General features: G+C 40.3%; 1 protein-coding gene across 1 annotated transcript in view; it reads left to right on the top strand.

Annotated features, from left to right (window-relative positions):
* The first annotated feature begins 1838 nt into the window (after nucleotides 1-1838).
* Nucleotides 1839-18236, top strand: part of cdh23 (cadherin-related 23) — a 240909-nt gene continuing 224511 nt past the window's right edge. The window contains exons 1-2 of the mRNA XM_038281401.1: nucleotides 1839-2012; nucleotides 7888-8076. Of these exons, the coding sequence (XP_038137329.1) occupies nucleotides 1839-2012; nucleotides 7888-8076 (363 nt within the window). The remainder of the gene's footprint in view (nucleotides 2013-7887; nucleotides 8077-18236) is intronic.

Below are 18236 nucleotides of genomic sequence, written 5' to 3'. Positions count from 1 at the left end.
TTTCTTATCCTCGTGAACAATTTCTATGATCAGAAGGTTATTTTAAACTAGAGAACAGAGATCAGAACCACAGAAATATGGAAAATCCTCAGAATATTAAATGTAGTACAAATAAATAAGAGAAGATTCTTCAACAATAATTTATTGGCATAATCGATGAATAAAATATTTAACTACAAGGGAAATACCATTTTTAACTACACGGGTGATAAAGGATGTACATCTGCATGATAGGGAGCAAACTGACACTGTTAAATTTCAGAATAGAATAGAATTAAGTAGAAAATCCCTTTATTGTCCCACAAAGGAGAAATTCTGTTTTTTACAGCAGCAAAAAGATTAATGCATGAATGTAACAACTTATTGAGGTTGTTGGGAACAGTGATGGTTATAGAGTCCTATAGCTGCTGGGAGGAAGGATCTGTGATAACGCTCCCTGGTGCATTTAGGGTGCAGCAGTAGGGGTGGGGATTCTATCACGATGCATCACGATACTTGAAATATTGCGATGCATTGCGATATTTTCACTGAACACTGTAAGAAAAGGACACAGCCATTACCAGTGGCTGACGGGCTGGGTGTGATCTGGATAGTGTCTTCAATTGATACATAACTGAAAGCAACTGAATTCATACATAGCTGGATTAATTGAAATGACTTTAGGAGGTGTTGCCATGATAACAAATACTGGACACAAATATTACTGGCGTGGACACACTGACAAAAAGATTCATCAAACTTAAAATAACAAAATAAGGATAATCAGTGCCGTTTACATGGCCTCAGTGGTCCTTTAAACCAATGAAACAAAAACATTTAAATGTATATTTCCCCTTTTGCAAATGACGTGCATCATATCAATTTCATTTTTACCTTCTTTGTTTTTAAAGCCAAAATGCATCCTAGCATCTGACTTGAAATGTGATGGAGCCGCGGGGCGAATTTTCATAGTGTCCTCCATGTTTTATTTCATATGACTCGTCGCAGTGACACAAAGCAGCGAGTGTCAACACATCCGCAGCGACATCTGCTGGACTGGAAGTTGTATTCCACTTGGTTTGGCTGATGTGCGCCAAAAATTCATGTATTTTATTTGTTCATTTATTTTATTTTATTTTTTAATAACCGATTCTTGCCTTCAAGAATCGATGCAGTAGATCACAAAAATTAGAATCGCGATGCATCGTCATGACGATTATTTTGCACACCCTTATGCAGCAGTCTGTCACTGAAGGAGCTCTCCAGTTCAGTACCAGCTTCATGCACGGGGTGGGAAACACTATCCAACAGAGATTATCATTTAGTTAGGATCCTTTTGTTTCACACGGGCTTCCAATCACAGAGCTGCATTTCCTGAAAATGAAGCCGAAGCTCCATAGAAGATGACTGATGCCACAACAGAGTCGTAGAAGGTCTTTAGGAGCACCTCCTGCACTGAAAATACCTCAGTATCCTCAGCAGGAGAAGTCTGCTCTGACCATTCTTATACAGAGCCTTACATTAATTTCTGCTCATCTTGATCAATAACACTGTGGTTATATTTGGACATGTTCTGTTTAAATTTATACCTCAATATGAACCATTTCTCGGCTCACTAAAGTTTTTAAAAAGTAAAACATATATTTGTGCCACTGTAGCAGGAATATTAGAGTACCTGAACTTGAACGATGGTAGAATATAAAGCTCGAGAACGGATGGAGATGTTTGAGCAGCCAAAGCAGGTAGTGAGAGAGATAAAACACAGCATACTGTATCCATATTGCATGAAACTCAGACATTGCTTAACCATCAGCTTACCTCCCATATACGGCCTGGGGAATTGTATTGATTTATCTGCAATGCCAGCTCTGTCTGTCTCCCTGACTGTCTGCGATGTGTCTCTCTCTTATCGCCATGTAGGAAACACAAACAGTGTTTTTGCCCTGGACTACATCAGCGGCTCCCTGACAGTGAACGGCCAGCTGGACAGAGAAAACCCTCTCTACTCAGCAGGATTCACTCTCACTGTCAAGGTGAGCGGCTCGGGAGGGCTGTGAGCCCAGAGAGCAGATCGAAACTCTCTCACAACAGGATCAAGAGCTTTTGATATGTTAGTGCAATAAATCAATGCAGCTTCTGGACTTGATACAGTCTCAAAAGACTCGCTGGCTGGAGTACCGCTGTCCTGGATCACACTGTGTGCTTCATGAGGTTTCCAGGTGGTTACAACATGATCAGAAAGAATATCAAGATCAATGGACCGCTCAACAATTATTCAAAGAGGTGTCTTTATTTACTCATCAACACTTTATCACTGCATTTATTTTCTTTTTGATACAAACAGGAAATCAACATAGTGACAGAGGTGTGTAGTAACAAAGTACAAGTACTTTCTTAAATAGAAATGTTTGCTATTTATACTTAACTGTAGTAATTATCTTTTAGGCAACTAATCCTTACATTTTCTGCAATTATCTCGACTTTCTACTCAATTTAAAAATAGACTCGTTAATTTTCTTTATGGCCTGTTTGTATTTAAGAAAAAATTAAAAACCATCAACATTTTTTTTTCATCCAGACAATTAATTTCTTTGTGGTTGGACTCGGTGCTGCCCCAACTTGTTGTTCACCACACGCCAAAATAAATAATCCTTAAATTTGACACTGTTGCCATTAGTTATAACGCTAAGAAAATTAAGTATAAGAAAGTTATAAATCAAGTTATAAATAACATTTTTCCTGCATTACTCTTACTTTTATACTTAAAGTAATTTGAAAATGGTACTTTTACACTTTTACTTGAGTAAAAAGCTTAAGTTGACACTCTGACTTCTACAAAAGTATTTTGAAACATGAGGATTTATACTTCTACTTGAGTCATAAATATTAATACTTTAGAAACCTCTGCATAGTATCAGAAGGAGGATTTTAAAATGCAAGTGTGTTTGATGCAAAATAAGGCAAAAACTGCTTATTTGTTAAGATGTTCTCCCATGATGCTCTTGATCAGAAAAAGAGACAACATTCAGTTAATGTCAGAGAACAAAGGGCATCCTGATTTCAAGGGATGCAAACTAAATAGCTAACCTGAAAACACTTGGTTTCTATCACTGAACATACCCTGGATATTAGAAGAATACCTTATTTTATGCCATTTGGAGGCCATTTTTTATTTTCCTGGTTTCAAGTAATTGAATATTTGAAACATCCAAATAACTGTTTAAATATCTGATGTTTATTATGACATCACCTTTTCAGATGATCCGGATCCCTTGTATGAAAAACAATATAGTACCTTGAAGTAAGACATATATATGTGTATACACTCACCGGCCACTTTATTAGGTACCCCATGCTAGTAACGGGTTGGACCCCCTTTTGCCTTCAGAACTGCCTCAATTCTTGGTGGCATAGATTCAACAAGGTGCTGGAAGCATTCCTCAGGGAGTTTGGTCCATATTGACATGATGGCATCACACAGTTGCCGCAGATTTGTCGGCTGCACATCCATGATGCGAATCTCCCGTTCCACCACATCCCAAAGATGCTCTATTGGATTGAGATCTGGTGACTGTGGAGGCCATTTGAGTACAGTGAACTCATTGTCATGTTCAAGAAACCAGTCTGAGATGATTCCAGCTTTATGACATGGCGCATTATCCTGCTGAAAGTAGCCATCAGAAGTTGGGTACATTGTGGTCATAAAGGGATGGACATGGTCAGCAACAATACTCAGGTAGGCTGTGGCGTTGCAACGATGCTCAATTGGTACCAAGGGGCCCAAAGAGTGCCAAGAAAATATTCCCCACACCATGACACCACCACCACCAGCCTGAACCGTTGATACAAGGCAGGATGGATCCATGCTTTCATGTTGTAGACGCCAAATTCTGACCCTACCATCCGAATGTCGCAGCAGAAATCGAGACTCATCAGACCAGGCAACGTTTTTCCAATCTTCTATTGTCCAATTTCAATGAGCTTGTGCAAATTGTAGCCTCAGTTTCCTGTTCTTAGCTGAAAGGAGTGGCACCCGGTGTGGTCTTCTGCTGCTGTAGCCCATCTGCCTCAAAGTTCCACGTACTGTGCGTTCAGAGATGCTCTTCTGCCCACCTTGGTTGTAACGGGTGGTTATTTGAGTCACTGTTGTCCTTCTATCAGCTCGAACCAGTCTGGCCATTCTCCTCTGACCTCTGGCATCAACAAGGCATTTCTGCCCACAAAACTGCCGCTCACTGGATGTTTTTTCTTTTTCGGACCATTCTCTGTAAACCCTGGAGATGGTTGCGCGTGAAAATCCCAGTAGATCAGCAGTTTCTGAAATACTCAGACCAGCCCTTCTGGCACCAACAATCATGCCACGTTCAAAGTCACTCAAATCACCTTTCTTCCCCATACTGATGCTCGGTTTGAACTGCAGGAGATTGTCTTGACCATGTCTACATGCCTTAATGCACTGAGTTGCCGCCATGTGATTGGCTGCTTAAAAATTAAGTGTTAACGAGCAGTTGGACAGGTGTACCTAATAAAGTGGCCGGTGAGTGTATGTGTATATATAAACACTAAAGGCCTTATCTACTCAGATCTCAAACAAATTATCTGATTGGCTTGTGTAAATAAAAACAACAACAACAAAAAAAAACATACAACTGCTGGGAAGGCTACAAGGGATCAACTTAAGGCTGATTTATACTCAAAAACCAGGTTGTCTGTGTGTGTGTCGCAGTTAATGCAGATATGCATTGTGGTGTGAAATAACATAGCGCAGACCATGCTTCAATATGTGGCATGAATCAGAAATTTCTGCGACAAGCTCACTGCGACACACTGCTGCGGGAGAATAAACAAGCCCTTAAGACTGCATATATCAATGAACAACAGGTGCAGCAGTGGTGCAGACCAGCCTATTTCACTAAATGTTTTGCATGTGTTACTTCCTGTCACCGCTGCGAGTTTAGGAGACCAGACTGGATTGATTTTATACGTCCCAAAGGAAACTGCTACACTTGTTGCTGGATTTAAGGCTCCAGCACCTACATTTGTCTTTTATCACTCACAGAAATATTTCACCCAAATTTGAAGATGTATGGGAATTTATTACATGAAACCTTTCAATTGAAATAATTTTAGATAATTTTAACATAAAATTATTAAATAAACCTTACATGATCCATATTCATTTGTATGATAGTGTATACATTATAAATACATAATTATCAGTTTTACGTGTTTACTTTTAGTAAAGAATATTTACTCAACACTAACACTGAGTGTATTTACTGCAAATACATAGTGTATTGTTTAAATTGCTTAAACGCAACCTGATTATTATGCAATTTAAACAAATAAAAATTATTGTTTGAGAAAAACACACTAATTAGTATTAATTTTGAATAAGTATACACTATTAATTCTAAATACATTGTCCACTGGAAAAACGATCTAGAAATAAGTGAAAATGTCTTAAATTAAGTGTATTTACCCTTAATTTGAGTAGGTAAATGAGATAGTTTGCCAATGGTATTAGTATTTTTACTCTTAAAATAAGACACAATTAATTTAGTTTTACTCGCAAGGAGAGTTGGAAGAGACTGCGGAGTTTACAAATCTCCAACCCACTCTGCAGTCCCAGCGTTCTCCTCGCTATTTATTGAAATTTGTGGTCCCAGCTGAGACTACACTGGGGGGGGGGACACATAAGGAACTCAGACTTCCAGTCTCAGTAAACATGTCCTCTAAATCTCAGGTTTCAGTCAAAGTTTAAGCTGTTGAAGCTGTTCACCAAAGTTCAGCAGGTCGAGTGCTGCTCGTAATCAACCACAACCTCCCGAAAAGCAAATCCACAAATCACAGTATACTTCAGAAAAGGCGGCTATGAAAACATGCACATAGCTTTATGCATGATAACACTACACAGATACATTTATATACAATTATTCTAACATACAAAAACCTCAAATTTCTGTATTTTGAAGAATATTACATTAATAGGCGACGCAGTGGGAAGCACTGCTGCCTTGCAGCCATGTGTGACAACGTAGTATAGGACGCCTAGGCAGCACTTCTGTTAATTCACATACTTTTTTTTTTATACTTACTTTTCTCAACTTACTTACTTACCCAAAACTTCTGAATGGAGTTTGCATGTTCTCCCTTAGCATGTGTGGGTTCTCTCCGGGTACTCTGGCTTCCTCCTACTGTCTAAAAACATGACTGTTAGGTTAATTGGCTTCTCTACGCTAATTTCTCCTTAGGTGTGAATGTTTTTTTGTCCTGTTTGTCTCTGTGTTGAACTGGCGACCTGTTTCTCGCTCGTAAAAAGCTGGAGATAGGGACCAACACCCCTTGCGACCCCAGCAGAAATAAGCATGACAGAAATGGATGGATTAAATTAACGAATATGCATCATGTAATGGTTATTTAATGGGTTTGTGTTAAAATTATCAGACAAAAATTAAATGGGAATTTTTTTTTACGGAATTGAAATGAAATAAATCTTAATATTTGGGTAAGATATTTTTCTGAGTGCAATGGCTTCCATCTTCAGTGGTTGTCATAGCAATTCACCACAATTTTTTAGGTCGGATATTGCAATCAGGATTCACACCAATGCCAATCTACTGTACTCAAGAACTTATAGAAGAAGTTATAGCAAAAGTGTTGCCAGTTCTGTGATTCATAAAGTAGTTTTTAATCTCAGGAAAATAAAAAAAAATAGATTATTTTCATCTTTTCTTGTAGTTTATAATCGTTGTGAAGGTGAGTGCAGTTTGTTGAGGTGTTCAGAGTTATTTGTCTGAACTCATGAACTCAACCCAAGAAAGAAAAGCAGCCTTCGATTTGTTCAGGTCACCCATCAATGCAGCACGTCGTCAGCAAACACTCTGATGAATACAAGCTTAGTGAATACTTTAAGACATATATTTATACGCTGTATCACAATCACAGCCATGTACAGATCAAAGCCAAGAACTCACACGGAAAAAGCTTTTTGAACGGTCTTAGAATAAACGTCTGGCTTAGGAATGTGCTCCCATCCAAAATTTAAATTAGAATATAATCAGATACTATAGAAGTAAGAGCACCTTTGGACTTCAATGTTTTGCATTCATTTCGGTGTTGATAGAAAGATGATTGAGATAGAACTCGGTCTGAGGTTTAATCCAAAGAAAGTTCGGAACGATTCAAACTAGCCTCAGTCTGTCGTTTTAATTAAAATCAATAATTTCAAACAAGAAAATAACAAAATGTTCATAGAAAGAGAAAATGTAGACCAAAAATATATTTATAAGATATGGATTTTTTTTCTTTCCAAATTTTCCTGCTTCCCTGTGCGTCTGCTTTCTCTGCCGGGGTTGGTATTGATTATGCTATGCCACAGTAATACAACTAATTTCTCAACTTCAGGCTGCTTAGATAGCACCAAACAGACAGAGGTGGAGGTCAAATGATTAAGGAGACTTGGAGGCTAAACTATTTTGATTACCCAGGGATGAGCATGCTGCTCGCGCCTGCTCTGGTACTTACTGTGACCTTTCTTTATCAATAAAAGACGATGCTTCATACCGATTTTCCACGATTTGTCTTTTCTTTTCTTTTCTTTTTTCAGAAACAACAAGGGGATTTGAATTTGTGTCTCAGAGACACTCATTTCTCCTGAATCCGACTGAATGTGTATGTGAGGATGTGCATGTACTGGCACTCCTGCCTTCTGTTTGAGGCAATTTCTATGATTGCTTGGAGGTCACCTGTCAACCTTTTGATCCAATAAATAAACAGCTGTAAATATCTTGTGAGATTGCGCGCTGACCGCCCCTATATAGAATGACATTTGGAGTCCAATCAGCTGCATTTCATACCTTCTTCAATTTTTCTTTTTTGCCACTTTCTTTTGTTGCTCTCTATAAGGCCACAGAGTTGAAGGATGATCGCAGCCCATCAGACGCAACAGTGATGACCACCTTCACCATCCTATTAATTGACAAGAATGACAATGCCCCAAAGTTCAACAGCTCCGAGTACCGGCTTCGCATCACTGAACTTGCCCAAGTGGGCTTTGCCCTGCCTCTTTTCATCCAGGCAGAAGATAAAGATGAGGTAAGTGAATTGTTTCCTTACTGCCAGACAATGTTTATGTACTCTACAAAAGTAGCTCAGCGTGTTAGCATTGCACCACTGCCTGTCTTTACAGAAGGTCTCTATGGGTCAAATACTTTATCTCATGCATGCAAAAGGAAAACTAGGGTTTTTTCTTTGTTGTAAGCTGAAATTTGTAAGTGCATACAGATACACAGATAAGAGAAAATCTGAAGATAATAATAATTTCAGATAAAACTGGATTTGAAATCAGCTTTATCAGACCTGGAAATACGGAAGTCAGTTTTAAAGTCATACGTTCATTTGTAAAATCAAAAACTTATAAAACTGTCCTGCGTAAAAAAGCCCCAAAACCTTAGAAATATTTTTGCAGCTCCTAAAACAACTGCCATTGACTGGAAAAAGCTTTTTATGAATGTGGAGGATTTTATTTTTCACTTTAATTTGAAGAATCGTTCAATGCTTTGCTATTAATGTGGCTAAAGCATCTTAACCAGATTTATGGTTATACTTTGTCTATTGTTCTGTTCCTTCAACCATAAAGAAGGTGGTTTTCTATGGAGGTAGATCAGTCTTAATTTTCAGAAATACACATGTGATTCATACATGCAAAGGACAAGATTCACAGACACAAAGAACGATTCACACAAGCAAACAAGATCCACAAATGCACAGAACACAGAATAGTTCCATACATTATTAAGAAAAGTAAGTTATCTTAACTTAAAGACGTGATTCCAGCATTTTAAGGGCGCAAAGTAAGCCCCCTAGTCCTTTTCTACCCATCCCTGGACTCCTCCCTCTGCCTGCTCCATCACACTGCCACACATGTAGGATCTTGCGTAGGGGGTCGTTACTGGAGGGTCCCATCTTAGCCCATCTGATGACGTCCCCCACCCCGATTATATTTTGCATTTTAGACACTTTCATCTACAACATTTTCAGAACACACATCCATGTCTTGGGGTGATGTGGGGTAAGGACACTGGGAGGGGGGTTATTTTATGGGGTCTCACCTCGGGTGGCTCCCCCCCAGCTCCTCTCGCATTTAGACTCAATTTAGACATTGAGGGTTCTGTGTTGTCGATTGGGGGCTGTGCTGGCGCCTCCTGTCTTCCGGAGGGGGGGTGAACTGTGCCGGACACCACCTTTGGTACTCCCGGTTTTGATTACACCTGAGAAGCGGGATTCCTAATGCGGGGTCTTGGCAGTGGACTGTTGCGGGGCTCGGGTGGCCTGCCGGTCCCGGGGCTGTCATTTGTGCTCTCCCCAAAGCGGGGTGGAGGGAGGGGTGACTGGTGTATTGAGGGGGAGAAAGTGGCCCTGTGAATTATTTAGGGGTGGGGGGGTTGGAGGCTCTGGTTGGGTGGCTTGTACTGGGGGTTGTCTGGTCCGGGTGCAGGGTGGAGGGCCGGGTCTGAAGTCTGAACTAGATGGGTTAGTGTGGCGTTGACACTGCTCCACCTTTCCCCCATCCAGATTTCAGGTTCACTACTGGGTCATCCAGTAATCCCAGGACCGAGGACCCCACAGTGCCGGGGAGTGTTATGTATGAATGTGCGTCCGCCTTTTCTTTTTTTTTTTCTTCACAGAGACTGTGTGTTGCAAGTGGGGGCACTAGGATGGGAAGGTGTAATTGAGACTGTGTATTTTTTTTACTTGTCAGATTCGGGTCTGAACTGCTCCCTCTCCCAAGAACATCTCAAGTCTCTGCTAAGTGCGGAGCCCATTCCCCCCTGTCCTGCCCCCCTCCGATGGCTGGCCTGGGCTTACGGTGCACTGGTGGTGCTCTGTCATTTCGGGGTGGATACCCGGGCGGATCCTGCTTATTCTTGGCGGCTGCTCCGTGGGGCCTGGCCCCTGGGCCCCGCTGGGGCTCTCACCAGGGGTTGGGGCACCCTTGGGGCCTCGGGTCCCTAGGGGCCCATGGCTGGATATACTTCAGTGTGGTTGGCTGCTGGCAGAGCCTGCGGACTCATCCCCGCAGCTACTGGGGGTTCCGGCATGGCGGTGGCTTGGGGACTTCCTCGAGGCCGTCTCTCCTCCTCTCTTGGTGCGGGGTCAGATTTCCTGGGTTGGACCCTCCTGCGCGCCTTTGCTCTTTGGGTCCTTTTGGACCCAAAGAGCGGATGCTCGCCTCGGTGGTCTGGGGGGGAACGTCTTTGGCTCTTCACAACCACTATGGAGCATTTTTCCTTTGGATATACTTTACATGCGCAAGCGCACTTTCACAAACAACTACAGGTGCTTATTTCCAGGTACTCAGAGATTCCCTTCCATACAGAAAGCCCATATTCTTATCTTCAGCTACCACAGTATACATGTCAGATTAAATAATACTACTTATACTTCAGCGATAGTATCAAGGTGTTACTTTAGTGTAACTCTTATACTATATCCGTTGGTTGTGCTGTTCTTTTTACATCTCTTTGCAGCTGATGAAGCAGACTGAAGACGTTTTATCATTATCTCCCTTTTTTCTCCTCTTTCTTTAATCTTTTCTCCTTTTTTTGTGTTTCTCCTTTCCTGTTCTACTTACATTGCAGTGTCCATATAATCTGAAATACACCCTGCTTAATTATAATAAAGCTAGTTGTATGCATAAATCCAGCAGAACACTATGGCGATAGCCGTACTGCTCCACTTGTGAAATCAAAATCTGTTGGGCTCTTTTTTTGGCATCAGGACAGTTATTCGTGTTGCCACATCGCCAGACAGGACACTGTTAAGGAAAAAAACAACAAATAAATAGAAAAAAACTTGAATGAGACAAAATGAAAATAAAACCAATGAAAACTCAAAGATAAAACTTAAACAGAACCAAAACCATGACATAGGGTTGTTTAGTTAAAACTTAACCTCCAACTAACCTCTTACAGGTTTTCCTCCTCTTTTACATTTTATTTTGCACCAACCTTGTCCACTTCAATTCTCACCAGCCTTCTTGTCACTAATGAATTGCTAATGAAGAGCATCCCTGAACATTATCCTGCCACCACCATGTTCCACATGGAGTTGCTATTTATTTTCAATTCTTTCCTTTTGTTTTTACTGATTGTAAATGTCCAAACAATGAAATCAGTCGTTACTAATCAGCTTTAACACGTGAACTTAACCTGGACACCAAATTGTACACAGAAAGCAGTTTTCTGAGCCTGCCGTGCATTTCCGTCTCCCTCTCTCCTGCTCCTCTCACACATGCACATGCTCACTCACACCAGCGCATTGGACTCAACTACAATTTAATTTGCTCTGGAAGAGATGGGATAGAGCATCAAATTATACCTAACGAGGAAAATCAATCACCATGGGTGCAGATAAGCCGAAAGCTAGTCAACTCTGATTGATTCAGGCACAGCAGCTGCCAGGGTGGAATTTGACAGATAACTGCAAGTCAAGTGGATAAAGAAATAGGTGAAGACATGTGGAAAGCTGAGGAGAGAAGAAGAGGAGACAAGAAGAACTCGAAGATGATTGAACAGAAAGTCACCTGCAACAGAGCAAAGTTAGAAGTCTGAATTATAGGTGAAAAATGGTAAAAGAGGGACGCAGTGAGGAGGAAAAGAAAAAAAATTAAGGAGAAATAGTGGGAATACTTAGAGCCAGGTCTGTTTATCCATTCAGGGAATGTTTTGTTTATGCCTGTATTACACTATCAAGCAGAGACAAAAATACAGCAAGCGTGTGGCTACATGTAGGCTTGGGGATAATAAGCCCATTTTTCTTGTGATAAGAAGTATCACTACAGACTTCTATGCAAACTTAACAATCGTCATGTTAAAGTGGTTTCTAGAAACCATCAGAAATCTGCAGTTTGGGAGCAAAAGTGCACAGTTGGGAATATAAGGGACAATTAGTTCTCTGAGATATGATGGAGCTTGATTATTTAGTGCTACATAAGTAGTAAGAGAAAAAGGTGATCTCTTTTTATTTTATTAGAACTCTGGCTCTGTCATGTTGGGGTCTAGGCGTCTAACCCACATGCAGAAATCACTCTTGAGGCAGGGAAAAAGTTAAATGATTTATTTAACAAAGTTCACAAGTAAAAGGGTGCACAGGTTCTTGGTTCGTCAGACTGGTCACGGGAGGGAAGCCACTGAGGAGGACAGAGCAGTTAGAGTGGATCCAGGAAACTCGCAGTTTACAGATGAATGGGATAAATACCTGCTCAGAGAGGAATCTGATCAGCAGGGGGGAACCTTGTGGGTCCAGAGGCTAGTCGGCAGGCAGAGGGCTGAGGGCAGAGGCAGAGACTGAAGCGGAGGGCAGGCAGGCAGATTCCAGACAGAGATTATTTTCTCCAGGATGACAGATTTCCAGATAAGTCAGGATCTGTGAGGCAGAAGAACACATGATCAGATTGGTTCACAAAAATCAGGGTTACAGATCAGATAAAGCTGGCTCAGGTTTTGCTGTACCAATACTGGCAAACACTCTGGCAGGGAAGTGTCAGCCTCCTCCTCCTTAAGAAGGGCTCCTGATGAGCAGATGGGAAACAGGTGTCGCAGTCAGCTCATGCTCTCAGGAGAGATCTCGTGCGCCCTCTGGTGGAGAAAGTAGACAAGCCTCCAGATCCCAACAGGCTCTAGTTTCTCAGCATCTCCCCTGGCCAGGATACTTCTAATTTCTGAAATATCCCAGAGCTAAAAGAAGAAAATTTTAGAAATATGTTTGTTGACCTTACATGGGATATATACAGTAGCCTATATACAGTGTGTTTTATATATATAAATATATGTATACAGTTTATATCCCATACAGCTTTTTCTTTCTCTGGCACATTCTTCTTCTCCTTTGAGTGTTTGAGCTGATGTAATGAGTAAATTTCTCCATTGTGAGATTATTAGGGTCAATCAATCATTCGCACATGAAGACTTGTTTAGCATTAAAGTGTTCCCATTTTATGGGAAAAAACATTAAAACATGCAGGACCTCAGCCATTACAGAAATGACAGACAATCCTGCTCTAAACAATTCCCCTTATTATAAAGCAAATCTGCGATTCCAGTGTTTCCCAAACCTCTAGAAGGATGTTCTTATTGGATTTCCTTGTATTGAGCTCTATCCTGAGTTTCCTCAATTGTCACGTCTTGGTTGAGGTTTGGAGGACCCAAATGCAGATGCAGAGAGGCTGAGGTGAATACCTGTAGTTTAATTATGAAAATGGTTAACAAAGGCAGTCCAAAAATCCAACTAAGAATGTAACAGACCAGAACCATGGAGAGATCAAGGGAAAACACGCACAAGGAGCCAGGGAGAGACGAGGTGAGACGACCACAGCGATGACAGGACCAGCAACAACAAGAGTGACTGCAGAGGGAGAGTATAAGGCCTCGTCCACACGAAGTCAAACCCTGGCCTAAATTCACAAATTTTCCACCAAACCAGCCTCTCATCCATACGAAGCCAGTGTTTCGGGGTCTGAAAACGATCTTTTTTTTATTAAGCCTTCAGAGTGGGAAGATTTTGAAACGCCGTTTTCGCTGTTCCATCTTTAAGGTCTGACTGCATTTATTTTTTTACAAGCATGCGTCATAGCGTCGCCTCTAAACACGCATGCGGGACACAGTATCACAACAACAATGGTGCCGTACTGTGTTGAATGGTTGCTGCTCATGCTACTCACCCTGCTGTCGGGCTTACAACAATATCTTCTTCTTCTGGAATATCTCCAGGAAGAACAGAGCAATATCGACGACATAGTTCAGCACCTCAATTTGACTGAACCACGAAAATGGACCCGCAGAGCCATTTTCCGGTTTTCCGGTTTGGTTGTTGTATAAATATTTCTGCGCATGCCCAACATTTCGTTGCCTGTTTTCGCCTATTTTTGCTTTGGCACGACAGCGCCACTTACAGGCCTGGCATACATTTTGCAGCGTTTTCATGCATTCATGTGGTCGATCACATTTATTTTACGTCTCCGTCTTTAAGACAAACGTTCTGGAAAATAGTAGCGTTTCGTGTTTGTTTTGACTTCGTGTAGCTGACAGACAAAGGGAGGGCTAACGAGCTGACAAGGAGCAGGTGTGAGGAGACAACGAGGGAGCCAAGGGGAAAGGAACACACACACACACACAAGGGCAACAGAGGACAACAGAAAAACATGAGAACATAAATCTAGAAACTACAACAAAACTGGAATTTAACCAATAAAACTAGAAAACAAGGAGCAAAGTAAAGAACAACGGAACCATCAATTCAAACTAGCTTTACCGTTCCTTCTAAAGAAGAGCATCCCCTCTGCATGATTTTACTACCACCGTATTTTCACCATGGGCACGTTGGGTTCAAACCAGAGATGGGAAGTAACGAAGTACAAATACTTCGTTACTGTACTCAAGTAGATTTTTCTGATATTTTTACTTTACTTTACTACTTATTTTTATGGCGACTTTTTACTTCTACTCCTTACATTTTTACACAAATATCTGTACTTTCTACTCCTTACATTTTTACACAAATATCTGTACTTTCTACTCCTTACATTTTAAATAATTGGCTCGTTACTTTAGTTTTGAATCATTTCAATGGAGTTACCGTTATTATTTTTCACGTCATCAATACCAAATTCAATCTAATTGGATGGGAATCTACGTTGCATTTGACGCACCACTACAAGATGAATCGACAGATTCGGAGGTATTCATTGGCGGCAAATCATTGCAGCTTGGTGGCGGTGGCGTTAGCATAGTAGCATGGACGACAAGATGATTGAAAATGAACACAACAGAGATCTAGTCCTATTGGCAGACATCCATTTAAAATGTAGGCAACGGCATGAAAAAAGTGGTTTCTACTTTTACTTTTATACTTTAAGTAAATTTACAAGCCTGTACTTTGTTACTTTTACTTAAGTAAAGAAGTTTAATCAGTACTTCCACTTTTACCAGAGTATTTTTTAACACAAGTATCTGTACTTTTACTCAAGTACGGAAAGTGAGTACTTTTGCCATCTCTGGTTCAAACTATGCATAGCCTCATCTGATTGTATATTTTAAACCATATAATTTGGATTAATTTGACCTGAGTTCCCTTTTCAGGACTTGTTATAATTTACATAACTTGTGCCAAGCTGGAAACGGGAATTTGTATCTTTATCTTTTCTCAACAGCGGCCTTGTCCTTGTAGCTCTAACATTAAAGCCGTATCTGGAGTGTAGTTTACTGATAGGTGTTAAATGTGGGGATTCTTCCACCTTTGCTGTGTATCTTTAAGCCTCCTTCAGGGTAACCAAGGGCTCTTCAGCTAACTTTAATGCTGTCATTGATATAAATGTAAAGCTTGTTTCTATTCTTCCTGCCCATGCATGTTATTTGAGAATAATCATCTTTTTTTTAGCAGATTTTGAGATGTTATCATCTTGAAAACTGTCTGTGATTTTAAAATACTCACACACTGGTTTGCAACCCAGTGCTCAGCACTTTTTGTGAGTGTGAGGAAATACGAAGAGACGTCTAATTTCTGTCTCACTCGCATTGTTTCTTCTCGCTCTCTCTATGATTCTTTCTGCTCGGCTGGCATCTTTAAAACTTTTGCTGCCAGAACTTGTCATTGAACTTTGTGGCAGCCGTGTCTGACAGGATGCTTTTATTGGGGGCTTCTAGAGGCAATAGCAAATGGACGGGCAATTACGTTTATGGCCAGTTTGAAGTGACAACCCTGCATATTGGATGGTCTTTTAAATAGGAGCCATCAGCTACAATGGTTCTCCCAGAGCTGAAAACAAAAACAAGGGGGCTATTTGAACTGTCAGCATAATGCCAACCGACCACTCCACTCGTCTCCCTCTGTTCACCACAATGACTGCATGATTGGCTGCCCTGCAGCTTTATATATCAAACACAGGAGTGCTCTGGCAAAGGTTTCTTACCTCAAGACAGTGAGAGGTTTTTCAGTGCTGTGATGTCACTCCTTAAATTGGTTCAGATTTCCCAGTGATGCTCTCACTCTTTAAATGTTCTGTTCGAAGGAGGCTTAAGAGAAAGAGTTTTTTTTTAATCCTAAATGTTGTTCAGATATAAACACTAATCAAACAGTACTGATCTTATTCTAAACACCAGCCCACTAGTTCACATATTTTAACAGACTTCTCAGTTCAGATAATCTGCATATCATAAACATTGTCTTGGCAACTTGTCCTGTGTCAGCTGGAACGCAAAAGCAGAAAAATGTATCTGTATTGGGGCAGATAGTCATGGTTGTCATCTGTATTCATATCAACGTTTTTTTTTCTGCGTATAAGTCATAAAATACAATGATTAAAGCTCCATGTTTTAACAGCCTCGGCCAGCTTGGCCATATTTTTCTCAAAGTTATTTAAACATATTTGTGGGTTTATATAGTTTAGCACCCCGTTTTATGTTTTGGAAAAAGCATAGCACTTGCAGCTAAGCTAAATATCTGTTCAGGATGACAACTTTTGGCCACATGTTTTAATAGCTTTATGTTTAATGCATTTCTGCAGTCTCTTTTGCTTTGCATTGTATTTATGTATTGTGTTAGCAAATAAACATATGCAAACTGCCCTGCCACCTGTGCAGAATTCATTCAGACAATAAATGCATGTTTTGATCATAAGTAAGGAAATGACTACAGGAAAACAAATCACTCCACTAAACCTGCACATACCTGCAGTCAGAGTCATAATTAAAATGTTTATAACAAATGAAACTGTGAGAAACAAGGTTGGATAAAGACTTAAGAATTTTTTTTATTGTCAGCACACACAGTGAGAAGGAAGGCATTAGAGGTAAGAAACCCACTGATCAAAAATCGGTTTAACCCTTTAAAGCCCAATCCAAGAATAAAACAAAACAGAAAATAACTTTTTTTTGGTTTGAATTCCTTATTTGCACTTTTAACAAAATATGTAAAAAGAAAAAACAGAAATATATTTTTGATATTAATAATTTATTACCATGCGAGAAGTCAAGATTATTTTTTGTGTAGTCTTCTACTGGCTGTTATCAAGTATATCTGATTTGGAACAATAGGATTTTGAGCAAAGTTTTTACCATTAAATTATGCAAAAGGCGTCAGATGCAAAACATTTCAGAAACCGTATGTATCAAATACGATACATTTGGCATTATAGGGTTAAAAGACGACATGATTTACGTCCAAACATCTACATTTGGTTGAAAGGTGAAACAGGGAAAGCCATAATTTTCAGATTGTTGAAAGTCTTTTAATGGACCAAAGTGGGACAAAATCAGACCGACCAAACACGGCCCAATTTTCACCATGTATTTCCTGGACTAAATCAAGACCATTCCGGACCAACCAGATTTAGCATAAAAACGAACGTCTAAATGACATCTGGTGTTTGAGGGGAAGGGTCTCTAAGGGTCTCTACTGCTAGAGAACGGCCCCTCCAATTTACTCCCATAACAGCCATTAGACATTTTCTACAAGCCTGCTGGTTGCTCAGGAGTGATGACAGGAATACCGATTGATAAGCATGGTGGAGATTCTGTGGTGCAATTGCCCCACTTCCCTGTTGCCCTGGAAGGTTGTGGGAGTGCCTGGCATCTTTTACCCTTTGATAAACCAAGTTAATCATGACATAAGGCAAAACACATCCTTTTTTATGGTCATCTCACTTCCAGGGTCCAATCATACAAAAATCCTGTAGATATGAGGTGAAAAGTGAGGAACTAGAACTCTCTACAAGTAGAGATTATCCAAAGAGGAACAGTGTCCAACCTTGATAAATGATGGATCTGTGTGTAGACCTGTCTCAGTGTATTCTCTTTATCAGTTTGTATGAAATCGTACGAAAAGTTATGCACAATATTTTGTAGGTTTTTGACGTGTTTTATTTTTCATCGTATTTCGTCGTATTTTTACGTCTTGCCTCAAGACAAGATATCAGTGCGCATGCGCATCTTACGCACCATTGAATAACATACAATCTAACATACAATTAACCCTAACCCTAACATACAAAACAGCAAGCAACCTAGTGAGAGACATCATGAAGTAATTATTGCACTGTGGAAAGCTCGTCCGTCCCAGTTTTACGTCCGTCTACTGATCTGCTTTTTTCGTCTGGCTGGCTGTGCATGCGCACTGATATGTTTTTTCGAGGAAAAAACGTCAAAAACCCACGAAATACTGTGCATAACTTTTTGTACGATTTCATACGAACTGATAAT

This window comes from Cyprinodon tularosa, unplaced genomic scaffold (assembly GCF_016077235.1).
Source record: "Cyprinodon tularosa strain WSP-4 unplaced genomic scaffold, ASM1607723v1 ctg170, whole genome shotgun sequence".
In the NCBI taxonomy this organism is placed as follows: domain Eukaryota; kingdom Metazoa; phylum Chordata; class Actinopteri; order Cyprinodontiformes; family Cyprinodontidae; genus Cyprinodon; species Cyprinodon tularosa.
This window is presented reverse-complemented; position numbering and strand designations above follow the sequence as displayed.